Source organism: Somniosus microcephalus, chromosome 1 (genome assembly GCF_052327205.1).
Source record: "Somniosus microcephalus isolate GS21.2 chromosome 1, FLI_Smic_1.0, whole genome shotgun sequence".
NCBI lineage: Eukaryota > Metazoa > Chordata > Chondrichthyes > Squaliformes > Somniosidae > Somniosus > Somniosus microcephalus.
The window spans coordinates 174,082,974-174,106,908 of record NC_140987.1 but is presented as its reverse complement, the minus strand read 5'-3'; the positions used below and the strand labels follow the sequence as shown (position 1 = coordinate 174,106,908).

At 42.2% G+C, this 23,935-nt stretch overlaps 1 protein-coding gene across 2 annotated transcripts in view; it reads right to left on the bottom strand.

Moving 5' to 3' along the window:
• Window positions 1-23,935, bottom strand: part of efna5b (ephrin-A5b) — a 242,584-nt gene that overhangs the window by 45,897 nt on the left and 172,752 nt on the right. For both annotated transcript variants that reach the window (XM_085987606.1, XM_085987598.1), the window contains one exon: window positions 4,829-5,121. In XM_085987606.1, the coding sequence (XP_085843732.1) occupies window positions 4,829-5,121 (293 nt within the window). The remainder of the gene's footprint in view (window positions 1-4,828; window positions 5,122-23,935) is intronic.

The window sequence follows — 23,935 nt, the reverse complement described above, 5'->3', positions numbered from 1 at the left end:
ATTTCGTTTCACTGGATTAAATGGTAAATGACCGTCGCCACAATCTATTTCTAAAACCCATGATGTTTTGTCAACATAATGGCCTGGATTTTGCAATCAGTGGTGAAGGGTCAGTGCTCACTGCTGACCCGAGTAAAGCTGTCCACAAAGATTTAGCAGGCTCTGTGGTGTTAATTTCACCTATTAAGACGTCAATTTAATTCTGGCACCATCTATAGGGGCTCTCTGGCATCCAGGAACAGTGAAGTCATCAAGCAGGCTGAGCTGCCAATCAGATTGAAGAATTCTCACAGACAGCAAACCAGGAAGTAAAAAGCACTGATTATCATTCACTTTTGAATCATTTTACACAGAGTGAAATAAAGATTGGGACATACACATGGGATTAAGGTAGAAGCTGAAATATCATAAACAAACTTTAAAAAATATTTTTTTTTTAAATCTACAGAATCGCCACACTTAATAAATTTATTTTTCAGGGCCAAAGAGTTTGTGCTCCAGAGTCACCGAGATGTGTACAAGGCCTTGAAAGAGGGGCAAACGCTCGGAGCATCCCCTCCCACCGATCTTGTGCTTTCAGTTTCTGTGGATGGTGATTTTTCCCAGGCCTAGGAGCAGGCCCAACCAGGAAGTCCTTCGACCTGCTCGCGCTTGTACACAGGGTGACCAAGTATGTGTGAAGAGATCGGACAGGATTGCTGCACAAGCCTGAGCCTCCTCGATGCACCTTACTGAGTCAGGGCCTAATGCAAACTTTGCATCTCAGGTGGATCTGACCACGAGGTGGATACAAGCTCAAGATATCCGGCCACTGTAGCAGGCACTAGTGGCTGCTGCAGGTCAGAGGAGAAAGAAGGAGGGGACGCACATAAAATACCTTCACTAAAAGAATAAAAATAAAATAAAGCATGATCAGTTCCAATTCAGTAAACAAATTGTTTTCTATAAATAAGCTGATCTGAAATTAAAAAAATACTTTCATTGCAGAATTTGCTCTGTAATTAGATGATGGTAAAATTTATGCAAATCAATGTATCCTCATATACTGGAGGGAATAATGACTGAAGTCATAATCATTGCACAAAAAACCAAGTAAACTGGCCTTGGAACACCTCATTAGGCAGATGTTAAATGACCAGGAAGAACCCAAGCATACAGTAGCTGCTGCAAATGGACCTCTTTGCTAAATATTCCATACTCTCAATTCCCCACAGTGTGAAATGTGAACTAACCAACAAATGGCCAGTGTGTTCTATTGCTCAGGAGGGGAAGAAGGACACAGCTGTGCAAGGGAATATAAAAAACAAAATATTCGGCAGTTATTCATTATGCAAGTTTTATAGTGCAGGCTCGAGTGGTAAAATACTGTCGGCATTTATGTTTGCGGGAAGTGTCAGTGAACACAAATCTTCCCGAATATCAAGGCAGCCCAACTAAGGCAAATTTATCATTAAAAAATAAATCAATGCTACATCTGCAAAACATTTTGAATTTTCAATGCTGGTAAGAATTAAGAGAAAAAGGGGAAAATGAACTCAACACAATCTAAAACAATTGCTTTAGGGTCTCTATTATTTGAGTATGATTTACTGTATATTAAAAAAAAAACTAATTTTAAATGGCCCTAGGGTCTACATGTGGCTTTTAAAATCAGAAGTACTAATACACGACCTACATGCTGTATTTTCATGAAATAGGTCACTTTCACAATATAATTCCTATTGTTTATTAACAGTTTATCGAGTGTTCTAAAGGATTGATTGCAGATGTACAGCACTTGAAAAGTCTTCCTGTAGGGTACAGTGGCAGCCATTAAGTCCATGCCTCTTACATAGATAAATATAAAGTAAAGATTCTCATGCTGGGGGGGGAGGGAGGGGGCGGAGAAAACGCAACATAGATCCACGGCTTTTCACTGACTGAATGGGCAATTTGCCTCTCAAAGCTGAAAGCCTGGGCTGCCAAAATTAAGAAATATTGCCTCAATTTGATTTTATTCCACACGAGCTTTGTTGATTAACTAGTTTCTGTTGCTCCAATGAATTACACCAGCTTCTGTCTTTGCCATCTAATTTTATCAGAGGTTCAACAAATCATCTTTATTGTGATTTCTCACACTGAACTGGAACACTGAAGTAAAATTGGGTTTTTCTTAAATGAATTGCCAAAACCGTTAATCTTTATCTAAGCACTATAATAACTATTTTGTTTACTGTGGCAGTTAAAAATGTTTTCAGCATACCACTTGGCAGCCAGCACATGTATTAATTTTAAAAAATCTAACAGAATTACTTGCAATTATTATGAACCCCTTTCTTTTGGATAAAGCTGAAATTTAAACATATTTAAACGGTCTAAATAAGATGCAAGCTGCAGCTTAAAGGTCACCTTGCTTGTGTCCAGATCTACCATCACCCATGCGAGCACTGAACTCCTACAACACTTTCAGTTCTCTGAAGGAAGTCTCGAGTGGGCTTTGTGAACTAGTTATCAAAAGGTAAGCATTCACTAGGGGAGCACCATATCAAGCCACACTTTCAAAACTGTGTTGATGCAGATTGCATTATGCTAAAAAGGTTAATTTAAAGTTTACTAGAAATAAGTTTATTTTTCCCTCCCCCTTCCCAACAGATAAATACAATGAATGTCTGAATCCTCGTTGATCAATCTTCACAGTTCTCTGCTTAACCTTCATAACTCAGCTGCTGTGTTTAACAGGGAGTTTCTTTTACAGACAGCCTGGGGAAAAGCAGAAACAAAAGGTGTTCTGGGCAGTTTTACTCTCTCCACTTGGAGTTTTGTTGAGGTGAGATTTAGCAGGTCTAACTAGCACCTCTGAGAATTCAAGTGGAAGAATCCCTTCTACTTCATAGCAACACGATGCTTCGAAGACGTGCTTTAATTTCCCAGGGCACATAGTTACAGTACACTTCAGAAAAAATGACTAGCTCCCACATTTATTTCATAAAAAGATTAAATCCGGTTTTGATCTTTCTCTCTCCTCTCTGTCGAAAACCATATACTTTTCAATAAGCTGCTACTACTGGTTATCAACAAATACACATTGAATTTTATTAAACTAAAAACTCTGCTTTAGCGGTTACACACACTTCATTTCCTTCAGTGGCCATAACCTTTTGTTCTAGGAGCCTTCCTGTGTTATTAAATTAGTCAGTAAAAGAATTCCCACTTGAGTTTTATTTCTGAAATACAAAAAAAGCAATCCACTAGTATAAAATCATAATGAGTAAGTATTATTAAAATAAAGATTGCCACAACATCTTGAAGCTAAGTCTCTCGTTCTCTCTCTTTTTGCTGCTCCCCCTGTCCTTATGGTTCCCATGGTTCCCAGTCTGACTACTTACTGGGACATTTCAAACATCCAGACATTCACACTCGGTCTTCTCAGTAAAGGATAAAACTAAATGCTACTGCCATTTCCCTCAGCACCCAAGCAACAAGAACTCTAGGGTTAACTGCGGGGTATCTGGCAGAATTACAGTAGCGGGGACAAAATACAAACAACCATACAAGTGACAAACTCGTCTGACTCCAGACTGAGTCTAACCCTTTCTGGCATTTAAAATTGCGACCGGTTTAAAGGGGTTGACTAGACTCCCTCAGAATCTGTGACATTATTTGCCCCATGGTGTCTGATCCTATGGCAGCACAGGGAACATTCCATGGTGTTCAATTCCATGGTGCCCTACATGTCTATCTATGCAGGGGGCTAGGTCAATGTCGATCCAATTTCATGGAAGCCTATTTATTTGCAGCATTTGATTCGTAGACATAAACTTCACAGGGACATGAGGCAGTTCTCTTGAATTGTGTACTGGGTTTTCCTTTGGTGGGTGGGTGGGGGAGGGGGGGGGGGAAGAAGGGGAAAACAGCCTAATTCAGACACTTGGGATCGGACGAAGGGTCCGCGACCCAAAAGGTTAACTCTGTTTCTCTCTCCACGATGCCACCTGACCTGCTGAGTGTTGTTAATTCAGACACATTTGTGTTTAGTTTGACAAGAAAAAGCGTTCATTTTTCTACTATCAGCAGTTGAGTGTGGAGCCCAACACCTGAACCGGGGCTACTCCAGTCCTAAAGCAGATGCTGTTAAGTCCAAGTACACAACCTTTCCTAAAAACTACAGCAAAATCTATTTGTTAAGACGTCTTACTGTGTGATTTTAGCTCTTGTGCAATTACAGTTTGTACACTGGCATGGATGAAAAAACAATTGTATAAGATAGAAATCGCTTGCTTTGATATTTCTTCTTAAACAGGATTTGTTGTCTTGTGAATTACTCTTCACTGGAAGAGTTGCCTGAAGTCCGATTTTTAGGGTTGCACATTCAAGGTCTAAGTTCATATAAATACTCATCCTCACCAACTGCTATTATGAATTGCTGTAGAATACCCTGTTCTCTCACTGAATTGAATAATTCCACATTGTGGGGGCATTACCATTGACTTTCAGGACCTTTAATTGAGGCTCGGAACAACCACTTTCAAGTTGCCCTTTGTGCAACTTTGTGGGAAAAAATATTTGCTTTGGAGGTGAAGAAAAGGCAAAACAGCTAACTGTCATTTTTGTAACAGTGACGTTACATGGAAGATATCAGACCTGATTTATTGGTGAGTGATATGTTTGTAAAAAAAATGTTAGTCAAATACTTTCTTTTATGAAGACTGTGCCTTGGGAGAGTAAAAACAGTGGTTTAAAGATTTTTGATAAATAATGTTCATCTTTCAAAAACAGTAACTTAAGATTGTGTTGTGCAACATCACTCTCAAATTGTTGGGTAAACCAATGGAAAAGGAAAAATACTCACAGATGTAGTAATATTCTCGGCCAGGCCTGAATTCAAATCCTAATGAAAATGGAGTAAACAGCTGGAACTTTTCAGAGAATTTTAAAGGACCATTGGACGCGTAAGGCCTGTTACACTCCCATCGCTTGAACCCTTTGGAGGTGTGATCGCACGAGCTGTAGCCATCATAATTCACCATGTAGAGAACATAGCGCTCAGTCTTGTCTTCCGGTACAGAGTCATCATAATGAGGGCAGAAAACATCTAAGTAATCATTGATGCACACTTCAATGTGGAAATCACCTTTCAGGAACCTGCAAAGAAAATGATTATTTTACTTCAACAGATAAACAAGAGCAGCAGATGTTCTATATCATCTCTGTCAACAATTTTTCACGAGAAACAATATCACTTTTAAAAATCTAGGGTTGTAATAATAAAATCTACTTTAAATCATACATTTAGATCCACATTAGTGTACGCTCTAAGGTGTGCATCTTTTAGACTTTTTCACTCAACTCCTCATAATAGAAATGTTCAGGACAGGATGAGATAACTTCTGTCCATCTGGTTGGTCCCAGTGATCACTCATTCTAAATCATTAAATAGGAAGTATCAAGAGGGCCCTATTTTTTGCTGGGTAGGTTCCTTCCATTTTTTTCATCCCCCTCTTTTCTACGTCTATTTGGACTGACAAATGTGCATCCACGAAGGGGTGGGCTGAGTTCTCTCCAGCCACTAGGAAATAGCATGGTCCACACAGGTGTACCCTCCAATCTCCGCACCGCCCACCCCTCACCCCCGTTAGAAGATGATACAGCTTCCACCTTTCCATTTGGAACCTCCCTACATAACGCGCCCAAGACCTGAGCACATTGGTGCTTGATCATGACTCCATCCCTCCTCTGTGGCATGAGCTTTAGTGCAAGACCTTTTTCCAAAAAAGTTAAAAGTTAATTTGAACATCCTTCTGTTTACACCTGTCTTTGAGTGTATTAAAAATATCTCTGTTTTAAAAAAAGAAAATGTTGGTAACATAATTTGAAGCACAGGCTTGCAGCACTTCCCATGCCCAAAGGAACTGATCAACATCGGTGGAGCTACACTCATCGGTCTTGGTGCTTCACTGATTATGTCACAGAGGCTGCAGTGTTACTGTAGATCTGAGGACTCAGAACAGAAGCTACAGAATGTGATGCTTAGTCAGCAGACCCAAGACATACTGCTTACTGTGCTTAGTAACAAAGGAGTGATGTGTCAGCTTGCTTGAATATATGCACAGAGCTTTGCTCCTCGGGGCAGCTAATCTCTAATGTTATGACTTTACGTTGCAAGTTGGGAGCATCCACTTCCTCTTAATATTCAATACATTAAAATAAATAAGTCTATAAAGTTTTCATGAGGTCTAATGGATCACTTAGGCATTTTTAAAATGTGGTTTTGCATAGGGTATTAAACTACATCTGTTGTGGACACTCAGCAGTTTGAGACTACCTGCTGAAAATCGTCTCACGTCTCTACTTTAGCCCCATTTAGAGTCAGATCACTGAACTGACTCCTAACTTATACTGGCACTTTTTTGTCAATGCACACTCAAAACTCCTTCATATTGACAGGGAAGTGGCAGTATAACTGCACCCTGAAAATTCTGTATGTGTGTGTGTGTGTGTGATTGTGTCAGTTAGTTAAATGCTCCAAGTTGCTTCCAAAAATGTCATCTGCTTCTAATGATCCCATTGACACTGTTTATACAAAAATATCATGAGAACAACACAAAAAATACATTATTGGTTAATAATAATACTCATCAAGATATAATTTTTGGAAAGAAATCAGATAGCGACACTAGTTTTTTTAAATTCCTAATACCGGCCATATATATTTGCCCCAGCATTCTTACAAAGTTACTAGTGTCTGAAGTACAAGTATACCGAGAGAGTCCAGTAGTAATCCTGTAAACACTTGTCTGTTATTCATCTGTTTTTTAAAAAAGACCACACAGATGCAAAACAAATATTAACAAAAGTACAGTCCGTTAATTTTGCAAGTGCTGCATGTATTCAATTTTTGACAATGTCTGAGAACATAAGTAGTAAATCAAATAAAGGGATGCTGAGCCCTTCTATTCAGTCAGACTTGTATTGAAGTAAAAGTTCACTGGCAATGTCACACCACTGGTACCATCTCTAATTCTGACATCAAGAAGTAAGCCATACGTTATTAAAGGAATGCACAACATTAATTATTGTCGTACTGCTTGTCTTGAAACCTCTGAATGAAAGCCAGCCATGAAATTTGGCTTAAGATGCTGACACAACTGCCTGTGTTAGCAAATAAAGATTCTTAGACGCACACAGCAGGAAGTTTGCCCAACACCACTCCTAAAAGATGGCGCACACATTACATGTACCTGCTGTCTGGTATGGCTCATTAGGGATAATTAAACACAAAAGCTCAAACATCTGTGTGATTTTGAAATAGCAAAATGAAATTCCTCAATCCTCCAAGACGTGCATGCCAAATATGAAGACAAAGTCCCTCAGCAATTCCTACATATTCAATAATTTGATGGCTACCAGCCAAGATGAAAAATTGAAGTCACCAGACCCATTCTGAACATAATTAAACCAACGTCCCCTTTTCTGTCCCCATAAGACATATGAATTTGCTGCCCCCTTGCTGATAACTATTTTTAGTAGTTACAATCTTTGTTGACAACTTAGAATGAGGTTGGTCCTTCCTCTGCTTGTACATTTGAAGCTATTACAATAATACTTTTAAAAGTTAGAACAGCTATGCAAAGATTACTTGTTGTGCACTGTACCGTGAAAAAAGTGAATTGAATTTTAATAATTTTAATAAAGCATGTTTTGTAGCTGTATTGAAATGTACCATATGTCCCTGCACCACTCATAAGATATACAAAGCATATTGACTGTGCAAGATAACAGGTCAGCAGTTTTTACTGATGATTTTAGAGCTTCATTAGTGTTACATTCCCTTTTACTTTTAAGCTTGGGGATATGTTCTTGACCTTCTAAATGATTATAGTCTTCCTCCATTTTACCCATGTGATGAATATATAGTGGGATTGAGGAAATTGTAAAAAATGCATAATAGAGAACAGCGAGATACTCAGTTCTTTCTGAGACTGAGAAACACCCGAGAACTGCTACATTCTGTCTTCTTAGATATGGAACAGGCCATGTATTCCACTGTTCCCTATTGTACATTCTTTGTATACACAGGTATGAGTGTATGATATTGTGCTCCTAGAATTCTAAATTCAGATTTGAGCTTCATTACTGGAAATAAAGTCAAAATATGATAAAACTGTGTTTCTATACATATGAAAGCACCTCTCAAATTCCACAGAATGGTACAACAGCAGCGTGTCTGAATACACCCAATTTATGGCAGTAGAAGGGGAGGTCGAAGTACTTCCAGTCAAAATGTTATTACACTGTTGGTCAAATTTCACATCGCACTGGAGTGTGTTATCATCTTCGCAATCAACAGGATTCATTAAAAATGCATCATGTAAACATAAATATATTGCATCACTTTTAGATTGGAGTAATCTCCACAATGTTTTAAATTCTGATTATCCAGAAGCACTTTCTTGTATTTGTTTCCAAAAGACAATCTGTTTGGTGTACACATTTGTACATGTTACTTCCATCTGCTGCACACAGTGATGATGTTAGAATACCATCCATCTACAATGTACACATGCATACACAGTGGGCCAGATTTTCAGGGTGCCGTGAGGCAGGCTTTTAGGCGTGCGGGGGGAAAAAATCCCGAATTTGGGGGTCCCAACACCATCCCACCCAAAACCCGCCTCTACCTAAGTTTCAGAGGAGGCGGGTACACGCCCCGCACTGGGGCCCGCCGACCCGAGGCGGGAAGGGATTAATGTCAATTAACTGCCTGTTAACAGGTAGTTAACAGGCAGTTTTTAGCCTAATCTCTATTTTGAGGGGTGTCGTATGGGATTCCCGACGGCTCCAAACCACGCCAGGTTAAAGCAGGTGGGCCGTCGGGTTGAAGGACTTGGAGGGGTCGCGATGTCGGTGTTCAGGTGAGTGATGGGTGCATGAGTGCAAAGGTAAGTGTGTTTGGTGTGTCTAAAGTGTGTAAAGAAGTTTAAATTACCTGTACTTACCTTAACAGCCTTTCTTCCTCTAGGCTGCAGGAGTCCATCACTCAGCCGGAACTGAAAGCTGAACGGCTGCAATCTGTCAAAAGTGACAGTCTTCAGCTTTCAGTGCCGGTGACAGTTCTAACTGAGTCTGCGTAGAAGGACTCAGGTTAGAAGTCAGACTGTCAGTGTTTGACAGCTTCAAACAGCTGTGAAACACTGATATTTCATCTGTCAAAAACTCTTGACAGATGAAATTTCAGTTTTTGACGTCACCTGTTGCCGGGTGGCCCTTAATTGGCCTGCTGAGCTCGCTGGGCGGGCTCAACAAGGTCAATCAAGGGAAAATTGCGTCGATTGGCCGGACGTCAATGGAGGCGGGACTAAAACCCGAAAGTTGCAGTCCCGCCTCCTTCCCGACAGCTTAAGGAAAATCCAGCCCACTGAGTTTGTAAAGCCCGAATCTATCTACAAACAGTCCGTGATAAGGCACCAAAATCCGGAGCACCAGGATGTGAGATAAATGGTGGAATCTGATCCACAAACCCTGAGAAAACCATTACTTCAGAGCCAAAATCCGGACATCGAGTTGAAATAGCAAATTGTCTCTTCCAAAACTTCAGACTCATCCCCCTTAAAAATCAATGTTAACACCGGGAAATTAGATTTGGAAGCTTCTCCTTCCCTTCTATAATTTATTTTAAATAAATACACTGAATGGGTTTGTTTTATCCCAAAAAAGTAAAATATTAAAAGAAATGAGATGGAACCAGAATACAGGCAGTGCTTTAGAATTCTCCCCAGCTCAGTATGGAAAAAATCCCTTGAATACAGCTGTCAAGATCAGGGAACTGTTAAAAGTGAAATTTATGTATAAAAAAAGTGAGACTGATCGCAACCCATTTAAATGCATGGAGTTGTGTTTATTTTTAAAAGTGAGATACTTCAGAATAGGTGACATTTTTAAATCAAAATGAGTGAGATTCAATCCATACGAGTGAGACTTGGCAAATATGCTTAAATCCCAATAGATCTGTTTCAGTGGCCTCGGTAGGCCCAATTATTCATAAAGTTTACCTGAGTGTCGGATAGTCCAAGGCCACTACTGGGCTATACAACACATAATGGCTATTCCAATGCTTGCTCCTGATATTTCTTGTTCTTTCTATTCACCATAGCAAGTTGGCCTACCATTAAGCAAAAACATTGACTTTCTATAATGAAACCAGTGGTGAAAGAGCCGCTCTGTGCGCTGATCAAAACCACAACTTGGGTTTGCTGACTAAGCACAGACACACACAGCTGCTTCTAGACACTGAAAAAGGAGGAAGTCCGTGTTAGCATTGTGACCACAATCCATATCTGTCACATCTGTACAAGTGATCAGTTCAGTATTCTCTTGCAAGAGCAGAGGAAGCACAATGCAGCTACAGAACACTGCATCAGTGTGAAGGTCCTATCAGTAGCCAAAGCAGCATTTCATTTCTCAAGACAGGGGAAATACTTCTGCTCTCACACCCTAACCTCTTCAGTTTTCAATTAGAGCACCTTGGACATCAAACGTTCTGTTTGCATACATACAAATGGCAAAAATAGGTTAGATATATTACTACAGTGATAGGGTTAATTCACAGTCCCGCAACTCCTCCCCATACTACTTTCATCAGAACAAAGCAACGCCAATATAAAGAATACAGAAAGCATTTTTGATACTAAACTGATGAAATCGTTTGTCGCAAAATTCTTCTCATTTTCTCCTTCCTCTCCAAAAGGGGCTGACTTTGACTGAAGTATGGTTAATAAGCACCTCCTGTATCTTCCCAAATGACCATACTTCATACGTATGAACTTGGACAATAAGGGGAGAATTTTGCCAGCCCTGGGGAGGCGGGACTGCTGGGAAAATGGCAGAATCTGGGGGCAGGTGCCCATCCCACCCTAACCCGCCTCCGTGCCATCTTCCCGGGAGGCGGGTATCCGACCCGCACTGTGAGCCACCTCCCCGAGTAGTTAACAGGCAGTTAAGAGAATTATCCCCATTTTACCCCTGCAAGTGCAGGCTCCCGACGTCGGGAAACCCCGCCAGGGTCAGCGAGGCGAGCAGTGGGTCTGCGGGGGTCCAAAAGTGTGCTGCAGAGGTGAGTGATGGGTGCAAATGTGGAGAGGTAAGTATGTGAGGTGAGTGTAAAGTGATAGAAAATGTTTACTTACCTTTGTTTCTTCCTGCAGGCTTCAACAGTTGGGGAGCCGGAGATTCCTGCATCTCACCGGTAGAGATGACAGATGGCTGCTGCATTCTCCGATGCAACAACCGTCTAATTTCTGCTCAGCAGATAGGTTTGATGAGTCTTGAATACAAAGACTCATCAAACAACAGAGATTGTCAATGTTTGACAGCTTCACAGAGCTGTCAAATGATGACAATTCATCTGTCAAAAACTTTTGACAGATGAAACGTCATACGCTGACGTTCTGTCACCGGCTTTCCCTTAATTGGCCTGCTAAACCCGCTGGGCGGGCTTAACAAGGTCAATCAAGGGAAAATAGCTTGGGTTGGCCAGAAGTCGATGGAGGCGGGACTAAAACCTGACAAGTGGGAGTCCCGCCTCCAAAAGCTCCCCATTGGCAAAATCCAGCCCTAAGTGTCAACAAACTATTTATTGGGGATTGGGGGGGTGGGGGTGAGGGAATCACAGCCATGCCTGATCCTATCCAGAACCCACAAACACACCTTCATACAGGAGTCACTGGACAGTGAGCAGCAGTGGAAATCTTGACTTCTATTTCCCCTTCCTAGCTGACAGGAATTGAAGCCAAGTGCCCCAGCCCCACTGCTACCCTGGCCAGAGATCAATAGAAAGCACTTTCATTTCAAATGATTGCCTGATGGAACAAAGAATTCACAACAGGCTTTTTATTTTTGTTTTCAGAAAAACATTATTTTATTTGTGACAGCATTTCACAGCAAGCATTATTTTGTCAAAGGACTATTTTTGTTTCCTTAGTTGCTGAAAACAATAAAGGAGGACAATTGAGCTTTAACAAATGTATATCCTGCTGACAAAGTAACAGTACATGAAGGCTCCGTCGCTGTGTCTGCATCATTATTGGTGCCTAACCCTTCAGGTTTCCCCTCTGCTGGAGGTACTGTCCATTTACAAAGTGATGAAGTCGAGCCCTCTTTTCAATTACAATTTATGGGGGTTAATTAAAAACTGAACAGGGATGCCAAGCTTGTTGTTAAATTATGATAATTGTGGGTCTCTTTTATGCTACAGATGTTCAGAGTGAACTGCAGTGACACGTGAATGCAAGGCTGAGAAGTAAACCTGCTCTGCAATTGGTAGATGCCGCTACTGTAGTCAGGTGCTCATTGCTTGTTCATTACAGCACAGAGAGGCCTATTACTTGTAATCTTCCTGTTCACCCATTCTCCTGGAACAAGATTCCCTTAAGGTTGCCTGAAATGCCAACCCTGATTGGACCACTTCCATTACAATTACACAGCTGAGTAAAATTGGCTCCAAATCAAATGGAGTTCATGAGTCTTAAGATTACTGTTTTACATTAGCTATTACACTTACTCAAGAAAGAGCTTTGATTTGCTATTCATGTGATTTATTTTTACACTGAAGTTGTGTACTAGCTACCTGCAACTGCAGGTTTTTCCCCAATTTCAAATACATAAAACAACTTGAATTTATACAGCATCAGTTCTCAGGACATTTACACAATGTGCTAAATTCACTTTGTGATGTTTAATCCTAGTTTGAATTGTACAACATACTTCATTTATCAAATGCACCAAATTTAAAGTCCTTGTCATGGTTTACACATTCCCATCCCACGCGTCCTCTTCAACATACTCCCAGCTCATCCCATTTAACTATCCAGCTCTGGTCTGTGCATTCATCCCTCCCTCCCAAACCACCATTTGAGGCAATTTCTTTTTTTATATTCGTTCATGAGCTGTGGGCGTCGCTGGCAAGGCCAGCATTTATTATCCATCCTAGTTGCCCTCGAGAAGGTCGTCAGCTATCTTGGCCTTACTCTATGAAATTCCATCCCTAAACTCCTCCACCTTGCTACTTCTCTCTCCATCTTTATTAACCTCCTCAAAGCCTATTTCTTCGACCATGCTTTTAATCATCTCTCCTAACTCTGCTACTACTGCTCAACATCCAGTTCTCCTCTATGAAATGCCTTAGGGGTGTTTACTATGTTAAAGGTGATATATAAATGCAGGTTTCTGTTGTTATAAGTTCCAAGAAACCCTGGTTACTACTCTGGCAATAGAGTATTATCTGTAACCAACTACAAATTATCATTCCGTAATAACATGGTACTGATAACATCACAAAATAAACACCAAAAACAGATTAACTGCTCACTCATCCCACTGTTGTTTTTTGGATCTTTGTGCATAAAATGGCTGCTGTTTGTCTGCATAACAACAGTCATTGCATTTCAAAGTAATTTATTGCAAGTGAAGTGCTTCAAGACACTTCTGCGAGATGTGATGAGGTGCTTTCTGAATGCTAGTCTTTCTTTCTCTTTATAGTGTCACTGTCATTACACATCAGTGACATGGAGCGGGCCAACTGTCAGCAGAAAAATAAACGAAGAATTGAATGAAGCTTTTCCATAAGATGTACAGAATACATATTATAAAAGCAACCAATACCATTTAGTGGTTTGAAGTCACTAATCTCAGGGTTCAGAAGAAAACTTTTGCTTGATTTAGGTGTCGGCCTTGGCTCAGTGGGTGGCACTCTCACCTTAGAGTCAGAAGGTTGTGGATTCAAGTCCCACTCCAGAGACTACAGCACAAAAATCTAGGCCTACACTTTAGTGCAGCACTTTCGGAGGCACTTGCATTAAACCAAAATAATAAGCAAAACATCTCAGCCCAGTTTTGAATTGTTTTAGTACCCCCCGCCACCGCCTCCCCACCCCGCCTCCCCCCCCCCCCCCCCAAAATCAGGGCATCGTCAGCACAGCTGAGACCCACCAATGTATCCTTTTAATTCTTTCACACCAATTGTGAACCATTTCTTCAACTTCCAATTCCTCACATCTACACTGGACCATCTTAGGTCTATTATTTTCTTTAATTTCCTTTTTTGATTCCTCTTCACGCCCATTTTGTTCTTTTATAAACCCAACACCACAAATATGGTCAACTGACTAATAAAAGAACAGAGCTTCACCTTACTAGCTTTGAAAACCCTAATTCTTCAAGGATTGCGCACACTTTATTTAATACATTGTTTTGTGATTTGTTTTAAATTCTCATCAAGCATGCAGGGGGATGGAATATTTTCCATGTTGGGATCTATATTCTGTCTCAACCTCTGAAGAGCATTCCTAGTACACAAGTGTGACATTTTCCATTTCCCACACCAGCCATCTTGTGGGCTTTCTGAGTGATGTTTCAATTTCTTGTTTCAGTTGGTGATACGTTTCTTGCTGAGGGCCCACATCCAGAAGAATTGAGTTGAGATTACTCGAAACCTAATGCATGTAGACTTCAAATCTACACAACCTTGGAAATATTAGTCTGAAAGCAGATGGGGAAAGCACTTTTGCTGGAAAATCAGTTAAATATCAGAGGAGGTCAATAAGCTGAATTTCCAGTTTTTTTGGAAAAATATACCCCTATTGAAATGGCAAGAATTTGCTGTACAAAACGAGGGCCAGCCAGTCGGTGAATGAAAGTCAGGAGGATCACGTGTACGTACCAGCTGGGATAATGGATGTTGTCAGCAAATCAAGTGGTGCAGTGTAGTGTCAGCTTAAAAGAAAGGAGCAGCAGATTTCTGAAAGGCGGCATGAGGTACACTTAAAAAACCCAGACTCTATTAATGCATTAAAGTAGCATCCTCAACTTAAGGCAACAATCTTCTCCATTAAGCTAATGTAATGCAATGACAAATAATGTTTCACAGGAATCAATTTTTTTCAATATATGTTGCCAAGTGGAAATTCAGCATTTGGTTAGTCAGCATTTGGTTCTTGCTGCGAGTTAACGGCACACAGTTTATGAAGTAATCACGTTGTTTCGGCTATGGCCCCATAGGTAAGTGCTGAGTGTAGTCTGCTGGGTGAAGGTGGCAATCGTGCACAGCTCTGCAGCTGATGAACTGAGAGGCCAAGCAAGGGTGATTCGCGTGCTGTGCTCAAGTGTCAGCTCACTGTGCCCGAAGCAGTCAGGCTACACACAGTTTGGACCAGAGAGAGTCAGGACTGCTGGAATGCAGCAGACACAATCGTTAAGAGAAGAGAACAAAGGTAACTATATGAATCATGTGAAAATGTACAATTCTTTGAAATCAAGTATTTTGGGCAACTTGGAATTAAACTACTGCAAAACACTGTGGCCTAGAAATTCAGTTGCTTGCGCCAGCCGGTAGCGCCTTAGGAGGAGATGTTGGGCGCTAGGCGGCTAGCGGCCGGGCACAGCGCGATCTGCGCCTCTCCCCAACTTCACGAGAGATTTAGCGTCGGCGCAAAGTCTTTGCGCGCGCTCAGCTGCGCGCGCAGATCCTGACGTCATTTCATCGTGCAACGCCCTTTGTGCGCCCCAAACCGGAACTTCAGTGGCGCCGCCCTTCTTTGCGCCTGGCGCCCCCAGCGACTGGTAGAGGGGAACGGTTCCCAGTCACTGCGGGGTGCGGGGGGCGCTATTTAAAGGGGACTCCTCCTGCATTATAAGTGACAGCCATTTTGTGCCAATCCTTCTGTGTGAGAGACAAAGGCAGAGAGCTTTCTGCTTTGACTCAGCGCTCGCACAGGTACTTCTGGCTTCAGGCCAGAGCTTTGCACTTGGATTTCACTTTCAGTGCCATAGCCTTGAGTCGCCACATATACTGTAATGGGGGCTACAATGGGTGGAAACGTTGGCTTTCTGCATTGCATTCAAAGGGATCAGAGACGCCGTGAGAGAGTGCCAGTCATGGCCAGACGGAGAAGGGCCAACAGGTGTCGGCACAGGAGGCCTTACCCACCCAGGGTATACCGCCAGCAGTTCTCATATCTGAACATGTCTGAGGAGCAGTGTGTTCGGAGGCTGCGATTCAGAAGGGAGGTGGTCACCGAGATCTGCCACCTGCTTCGCAGAGATCTGCAGCCACAGCTGAGGAGCAGGACGTCTCTGTCGGTGGCAGTGAAGGTGACGGTGGCTCTCAACTTCAATGCCACCGGCTCCTTCCAATCCGCTACTGGGGACATTGCCAACATCTCCCAGTTCGCGGCACATTGCTGCATCCGACAGGTGAACAATGCCCTTTTTAGAAGGAGACGTCAGTACATCTCCTTCCCCATGACCCTGGACAAGCAGCAAGAGCGTACAATGGAATTTGGAAGAATAGCGGGCTTCACCATGGTCCAGGGCGTAGAACTGATGAACCAGCATTGGTCAGGCCTTGCTTCAGGGCTGCAGTGCGCAGGGCACGGCAGCCAGACAAGTCCACCCTCACCCTTTAAGAGCTGACCGGCGCCAGAGTGTCTGCCGTCAATCAGCAACTCGCCGCACCTGCGCTGCGCCCGCCCTCGGGGGTATCGCCCCGGACCGCCGGCTTAGCGCCTAATGATAGTCGTGCATCGCCTGTTTTAGCGCAGCAGCAACCTCTTGGGGCGATGCGACTGAATATCGGCGAAGGTTGCGCGAACTTGCGCCGGGTGCAAACTTTAGCGGCCACCCGACTTTAGCGCCCCGAACGTGGCTATACTGAATTTCTAGGCCTGTCTCCCCACAGGACCTGCTCATGCGATGTTACTAAGCTTTGTTCTGAATAAGAGAAAAGAAGCTTATAAAATGAAATGGAGAAGTTTGTGAGTGTTGGGAATGGGACATTTTCTTCCATTTTAGCACCCAGTCTCAGCTCAATGTCCCCCAAATTTTAGTTACAAAGGGCTACAGAAAAAAAGAAAATGAACATTTGCTCTCAGCCAATAATGTTAGAATGGCAGAACTTTACAGCACCAATGGGAGGCCATTCAGCCCGTAGTGTCTGTTCCACCTCACTGAAAGAGCTATCAACAGTCTCATTCCCTTGCTCTTGACGGGGAGGTCAAGGTACATTATTGGGCAGCAGTTATGAAACATTCAGCCTGTGCTATGTCTGGCCTGGGAGGCTTTACAACTGGCACTGGGTGTTAGATATGGAAAAGTGTTCCAATCCCCAGCACTAACATCAGTCACTAGTAAATTTTAAAAAATGCTAAAAGTTTCAGAAAGCCATGGGGTGAATTTTAACCCCCAAAAACAAGTGGATTGGGGTCAAGCGAGATGTTAAAATTTTTAAAATCTCAAATCCAACCCCAATCCACCTCCAAACTGTCCACTTCCAGATTTAACTGAGGCAAAAATTCTTACAAGGCTTGACAGGGTAGATGCAGGAAGGATGTTTCCCTGGCTGGGGAGTCTAGAAGCAGGGGTCACAGTCTCAGAATAAGGGGTCGGCCATTTAGGACTGAGATGAGGAGAAATTTCTTCACTCAGAGGGTGGTGAATCTTTGGAATTCTCTACCCCAGAGGGCTGTGGAGGCTCAGTCGTTGAGTATATTCAAGACTGAGATCGATAGATTTTTGAATATTAAGGGAATCAAGGAATATGGGGATAGCGCAGGAAAGTGGAGATGAGGTAGAAGATCAGCCATGATCTTATTGAATGGCAGAGTAGGCTCAAAGAGCCAAATGGCCTACCCCTGCTCCTATTTCTTATGTTTTGTATGTTCTTATAGAACAAGAGGCGGGCAATTTAAATATTATAATAAGGCTGGCAGCCTCAGATTTAGCCTGTTTTACAGGTTTAACCCTGGCTGGTTGGGTTTCCCGGGCCTCGGGGAACCCGGCATCTGAAGGGAGGGGAGGACAGCTTCGAGGAGAAGGTAAGTGCCCTTACAATACTGCCTGTGGGCCAGGGGGAGCAGGAGTGCGTCCCCCCAGCCCCCCAAGTTTACCCATACAAAGACCCCCCGCCCCCCAGTAGCAGCAGCAGGCTCCCTACCTGCTCCAGCGGCCTGCTCCCCGCCCGACTGGAAGCCAAGCCCGTCAATCAGGCTGACATCAGATGGGCGATCCCAGCAAACAAAAAATATACACGCTGTGGCAAACTCCACAGCCTTCGGGGAAACCCAGACTTCCAGGTTTCCCGTCCAAAACTCTGCCCCCCCACCCTACACAACCCGCCCCATCAAGATCAGGGCCAAAGTCTCTATAGAACATATCTAGTAAGATGGACAATGTAAATAACGTGTCTGTAAAAGATTTAAACAAAAAATGCAGCATTGGCGGTACACACACACACACACGAGCGAAAGAGTCAATAATTCATTTGAACACTTTGTAATGGTGTTCTAAATTGCAAGATCGAAGCTTGGTGAGAGGGCTTATGACAGTCAGCAGAACCCGGAGATTGAATTATTGTGTTAAACTCATTGCTTCTGCTATTTATGTCCTATAGTCTATAGTTAATTTCTTAAAATAAATGCTGTGTTAATCATTCTGTTATGGGGGATGTAGGTGAAAGCCATTTTGAGGAAAGGGATGGAGAAGCTGAAGGCATGATGGCATCACATGACTAGTGTTTTAGAAACGGCAACTTTATTTTTCTGTCGGAATTTAAGAAAATAGACTATTCACTACTTGTTATTAACTGTTAAGAGTTCATCAGTTATGTAGAGGACCTGGATAGCTCATTCTCCATCCTTGGGATATGTGAGTTCACAGTCGTCGTGCTGGAGTACTAAGAGAAGGTATTGTTGGCCACTCACATATCTTCAGTCAGCTTCACTTTCCCACAACTACTATTGATTCTGGTTTTAGTAAACACATTGCAGGCCCAAAGCACTGGGCCTAAAAGGTCACCAGTGACTCATCTGGACAGTGACTAATACTGCTAGATTCTAAAGGGTCACTAATATAACAACTAGCTCCAACAAGAACAAGTCCTGTCCAGAAAGAATTGCTCCTTCATTAAAGCTCGCTTCAAGTGGCTTGTCTTTGAACTAAGTAATATTAAAGTAGCACTGTTGAATAAGTCAACATTTTAATTTTAAACAGTACACAGCAGCCAATATAAAATAGTTTACAACACATTAGAGAGTGGGGGGGGGGGGGGGGGAATTACAAAAATACAGACATCTTCAAAATTCTCCAGCCCTGAAATGTATGGCTTGGGATACCAGCATATGAATGTTTAACATATTAATCTCAAACTCCTCTCACTTTTGTAGCAGAGGTGCTAACCCATATATTTTAAACAGGTTTGCTAAAATAGCAGGAATGTGTCTATTAGTAGCCCACCAAGTAATTTCAGGGCCTATGTTTTAGATTTAATTTTTTTTAATAATCATTTCCTACTCCTAGGTCTCTTTCTCCAGATACCTTCACAACTGGGGGGGCGGGGGGGGGGGAGGTGAGGTGGGGAGTGGTGGAGGGGTTAAGCTGCTCCTAGAATTCTGGTAAAGTCCCTATTGATCTGAGCTTCAGAAGGAATACAAGTGACTGGCCCACTGATTTATCCTCCCATTCTGACAGCACGGCTGAGATTAGGAGCTAATTATTTACGGGGCCAAAACTGTGCCTGGACCTCTTTAGCACAGAACGTTGGAGCATCAAATGCATCTTCACTCCCAGAGTGATGTCACCAAACAATCTGACCTTGATGAGGTTCAACTTTAAAAATAAATCACAGACAACCATATGAATTATTGAAGTAATAAAGTGACACTTCAGAATAACTGAGTCAGACCAAGGTTATATTTCATAAAACTGATAATGTAATATTATTCATGAAATCTAATGAAGACCTATGGATTTTTCTGACTTGATAACAGTCTCATACGCTTTCACTTTGCCGAGCCAAATATCGAATGAATGTGATGAGAAATAATTGGAGCTTACCTTCTTTACCTCCAGAACTGTTCCAGGGCTGCACTGAAAGTCTGGCCCCATCCACTTGACAGATGAATGGAACAGAAAGCCACTCTAAACACAACTACCCAATCACTGCAAGGCATGTCTGCTGCTACGGGTGGAATCCTCTGCCAGTTTTCCATATCAATCACATCCCAGTTTAGTTTTCCTATTGTGTCAGTACTCCCATTCTTCTGTTCCTAGTCTCCTTCCATAAATGCTCCCGGGTGTGAATAATGAGTTCTCTGGCAGCTGGGACATCACCAGCGCATCCGTTGAAAGATGCCATTGCTTGCCTCAGGCAGAGCCAGCTGACGCCAGCCACAGGATCACATTCCACTAGGCCTCTGACATGCAGGCGGCAACTCTTTCAGAGTCTTAACGTGATCAATGGGGAATTTGTACTGTAGCACTCAGCAGTTTCATAAATATCCAGTCAATATTGATGAAATGAAAAGAAAAATCACCATCAATGCTGGAAATTTGAAATAAAAACAGAAAATGCTGGAACTGCACATAAAACAATACCTAAAACAATAAGGCAGCAAACAGCCTTTTATACCAACCTCCTTAAATGTTCTCATAGTTAAATAAAACATTGATCTCAGACTAACACCTGTTTTCCGAACACATTATTGTGCCATCTTTCTCAGTAGGTGTTGTGGGTCTCCAAGGCCACAGCCCATGCTGTAACATCTTGTCAGGATTTAGAAATCAGCTGCGCCTGTTTGGGGACTGAACCGCACAGCCCAAAATAATCAAAGCCATTCTACGCCTGCTGTCCTCTGCCGACTCACCTCCGCACAGCACAGCTGTATGTCCCTCCTCTTGCTGATAAATGTCGGATTATTAGAAGGAATTTGCTGAGATAATTATGGCTCTCAGGTTCCCATGAGCAAAACGTAATTTGGCCTTCACAATATTCTCCACAATACGGTGTGCAGATGGAGATCGTTTTCTTTAATTTTACCAACTTTTGTTCAGAGGCTATGGGACAAAATACCACATCTTGCTCCAATCCTTTGTTATTCATTTTGCACAGGTGCCAGTGGATGGCTCCACATCAGAGAGTACTAACTAATCAATTATTTCTGCTGTAAAAGCAGTTTGGTATCAATAAGCAGGGGTTTAGTACAACATGGAGCAGATAGCAAGATGGAAAATACAGGCACGATTAGAATTTTAACCAGCACTTCCACGGCCTATTCAAAGTTCATTTTGTTGTCGTTTCCAGCAAGTTAGGCAAGACGGGAATCAAGGGCCTCCATCAATACTTGTCAATCGAGCTCTACAGGTCTCTGCTTTGGAACTAGAGTAGGTAAACTGTACATGTGCATGTACAAACTGGCACGACAGAAATCAAAGCAGCAGTAGGCTAGAGAGAATTTATCCCAGGGCTTTTTCTATCTTTGACAAATCACTGCAACTTGCTTTGCTGGTTGGCTCTCTGCACTATAATTGCAACACGTTTAATTTAGAATCCAGGCAGTACAATACAACTGGGCTTTATACAGAAACAGCCAGCACCCACTGTAACATTCAGAAAAAGATTCATTTAAATGTATTTGTCTGTCTGTTACACATTCTGCCAGGTAATTTCAAGGAATCCCAGTTCCAAAGGTTAACTTTTAAATGAAGGCGTATTTGCGATCAGCTTCCTGTGCGATGGTGAAACACCATCTTCTCTCGCGTTAAAAAGGTAATGTTTTGACAACGAGATGCATTTTCAAAGCATCCAACAGTCAATACATGGAATGATTATAATAAAGCCAGGCCAAGGAGTTAACAGGAGAATAACAGCATCGGGGTATTTGGAAAGTATCACTGATGTAGGTTCTGAATGTCGTACAAGTGACGTTGCGGACCACAGAAGGAAGCTTTGGAGGCTTAACCCAGCTAATTGTCTCCCTTGATTGTGACTGTACTGATTAGGAAAATAATCAGCTCCCAACAGTCTGCATGCAGGGATGCCAACTGTTCTTTGATGATGCACAGCGGAAATTGGCCACAAACGCTTGATCGCATCTTTGCCCATACAGTGTAGAAAAGATATAAACAAATGGAAAGAAAGGTTTCCTTTGTCTCTGCTTGCTTAATTCAACAGATCATTTTGTAACAATAAATGCATAAATAAAACATTGATAAATCAAATATCCCAGATTACGAGGGTGGGATGATAAAGCTACAGAGGGCAAGGGTGCACAGAAATTTCATTTCCTACAAAGGTGCTGTACATTCTTACAATGCAGTAAATTTTGTACAAATGCAATTGGTAGGTGTGAATCAGGCGAAAACTCATTAGAGAATGTTAAGTGCTTTAGCTCATTTCTCAACTCTGCGCTGGGACCAATAACTGCCCTTTAACCGCTACTGCCAGCATTTGGCTGAGACGAAGCATGTGCATTAACCCCTCCAATGTGAATGAATGTATTTATGTGCCAGCATGCTCACATAGCAAGTCAGTTTCTAGCAGAGCGACACCATGTTGTAATGCTCCTTTCTTCCACACACCAACTGTTCAAGCAATCTGGAGCACCAACTTTACCAGCATCCTTCACAAAACACAAATCTGACATAGGGTTCCAATATTATTCTGGCTCATCAGGGAAGCTCACCCATTTTATACAAGGCCAGTTCCCAAAGTTATCTTTAGAAACCATCTGGGCACCAATCCCGTTGGGAGGCTTTTGACATTTCAATCTTATAGACGTATCCTGATAAATCAAGGGCTAAGCCATGTAGGTATGTTTATATCCCTCCAAACCATGATGCAGCTGACTTTTAATATGGAATAATAATCCAGCGGGCCTTATATTTTTTGCTTTCGTCCTCTCTCTTCACAAAGCATTTAGTAATTTGTTCTCAGTTTTTCTTTCCGTGATGAAAACCTCAAACTTTGAGGGTGAGATCAGGAAGCTTTGCTGTCTGGAGCATGACGACAAAGAGCAATTACACCATCTTAGCGACGAGAGCCAGTGAGAAAACAGGATCAGCCAGAATTGACATGAATGCAAATGAAGCTTGCGTGATTCGAGCTAGCTCACCTTTTAAATCGAGCACAGCCCTGCTCTCATGTGAGAGCAAGCCTCCAAAAAGGACAGCAGCCCACAAATTGCTTTATTTGTGCCAATATTTCATGTGTGTTTCCGTGCAGCCAACAGAGAACACTGGAGTCAAGAAAACAGAATTCTGTTTCTGACAAAAAGCACAGTAGTAAAGCGCATTATACCTTACGAAAGGCTGCACCTCTTCCCGAAGAAAATACAATTTACACCTATTCCATAAAACACTGCAATCTTCTTCTCACAAACTGCCTCACAGTTCCCAATAAATGAAAAAGGCCACAAAAAAGTGAAAATGTGCTGAATTTTTTGGTTGCTATTTTTCAAAAGTGTAATACCTCCCAGTTGCATTAAAAATTAGATTAAAACGACCGGGGCAAGGTTAACAGGATTATGCCCTTAATTAAAAAAAATCAAAGAAAAAAAAACTTTCAAAAGCAGCCTGCATTGGCTGATAGAGATGATAACAGACCTCTTGAATTCAACATGAATGAACTGAGCTTTACCATACTTTTCTGACCAAGTCAGCACTTCCAAAACAGTGCTCATTAAGTGCATTAGCAAAGTGCCATGCAACATGACAAAGGAGTGACAGGGAAAACTGCTTCAGGGCTGAGGATACTGACCTGAAACCTGTCAAAGAACAAAAGACTCACATCTGTGGCTGCCTTATCAGTGCCCTGTGACTCCTAGGAATCCATCTCTGTAGAATCCCTCATTATTTATCTCATGACCCTATATGCTGTCGGTGTTCATGAAACATCATGAAGCTAATAAATTAGTGATGATTGTGGGATAGGTTTGGTGTATACGGACATGAAGGCTCAGTCCCAAGCTTGGCGTAGAGCAACTTGCCCCATCTTCATTCACTGCAGCTTATCCTCTTCATTACAGAATGCTTCCCTTGTAAGTGACTAAAACACAACTGTGCCCTCCAGATGCAGCCATTAACCTATCACTTTAGTCAAGTATAGGCCTCGAGAAGGCCAGCCGGAGAAATC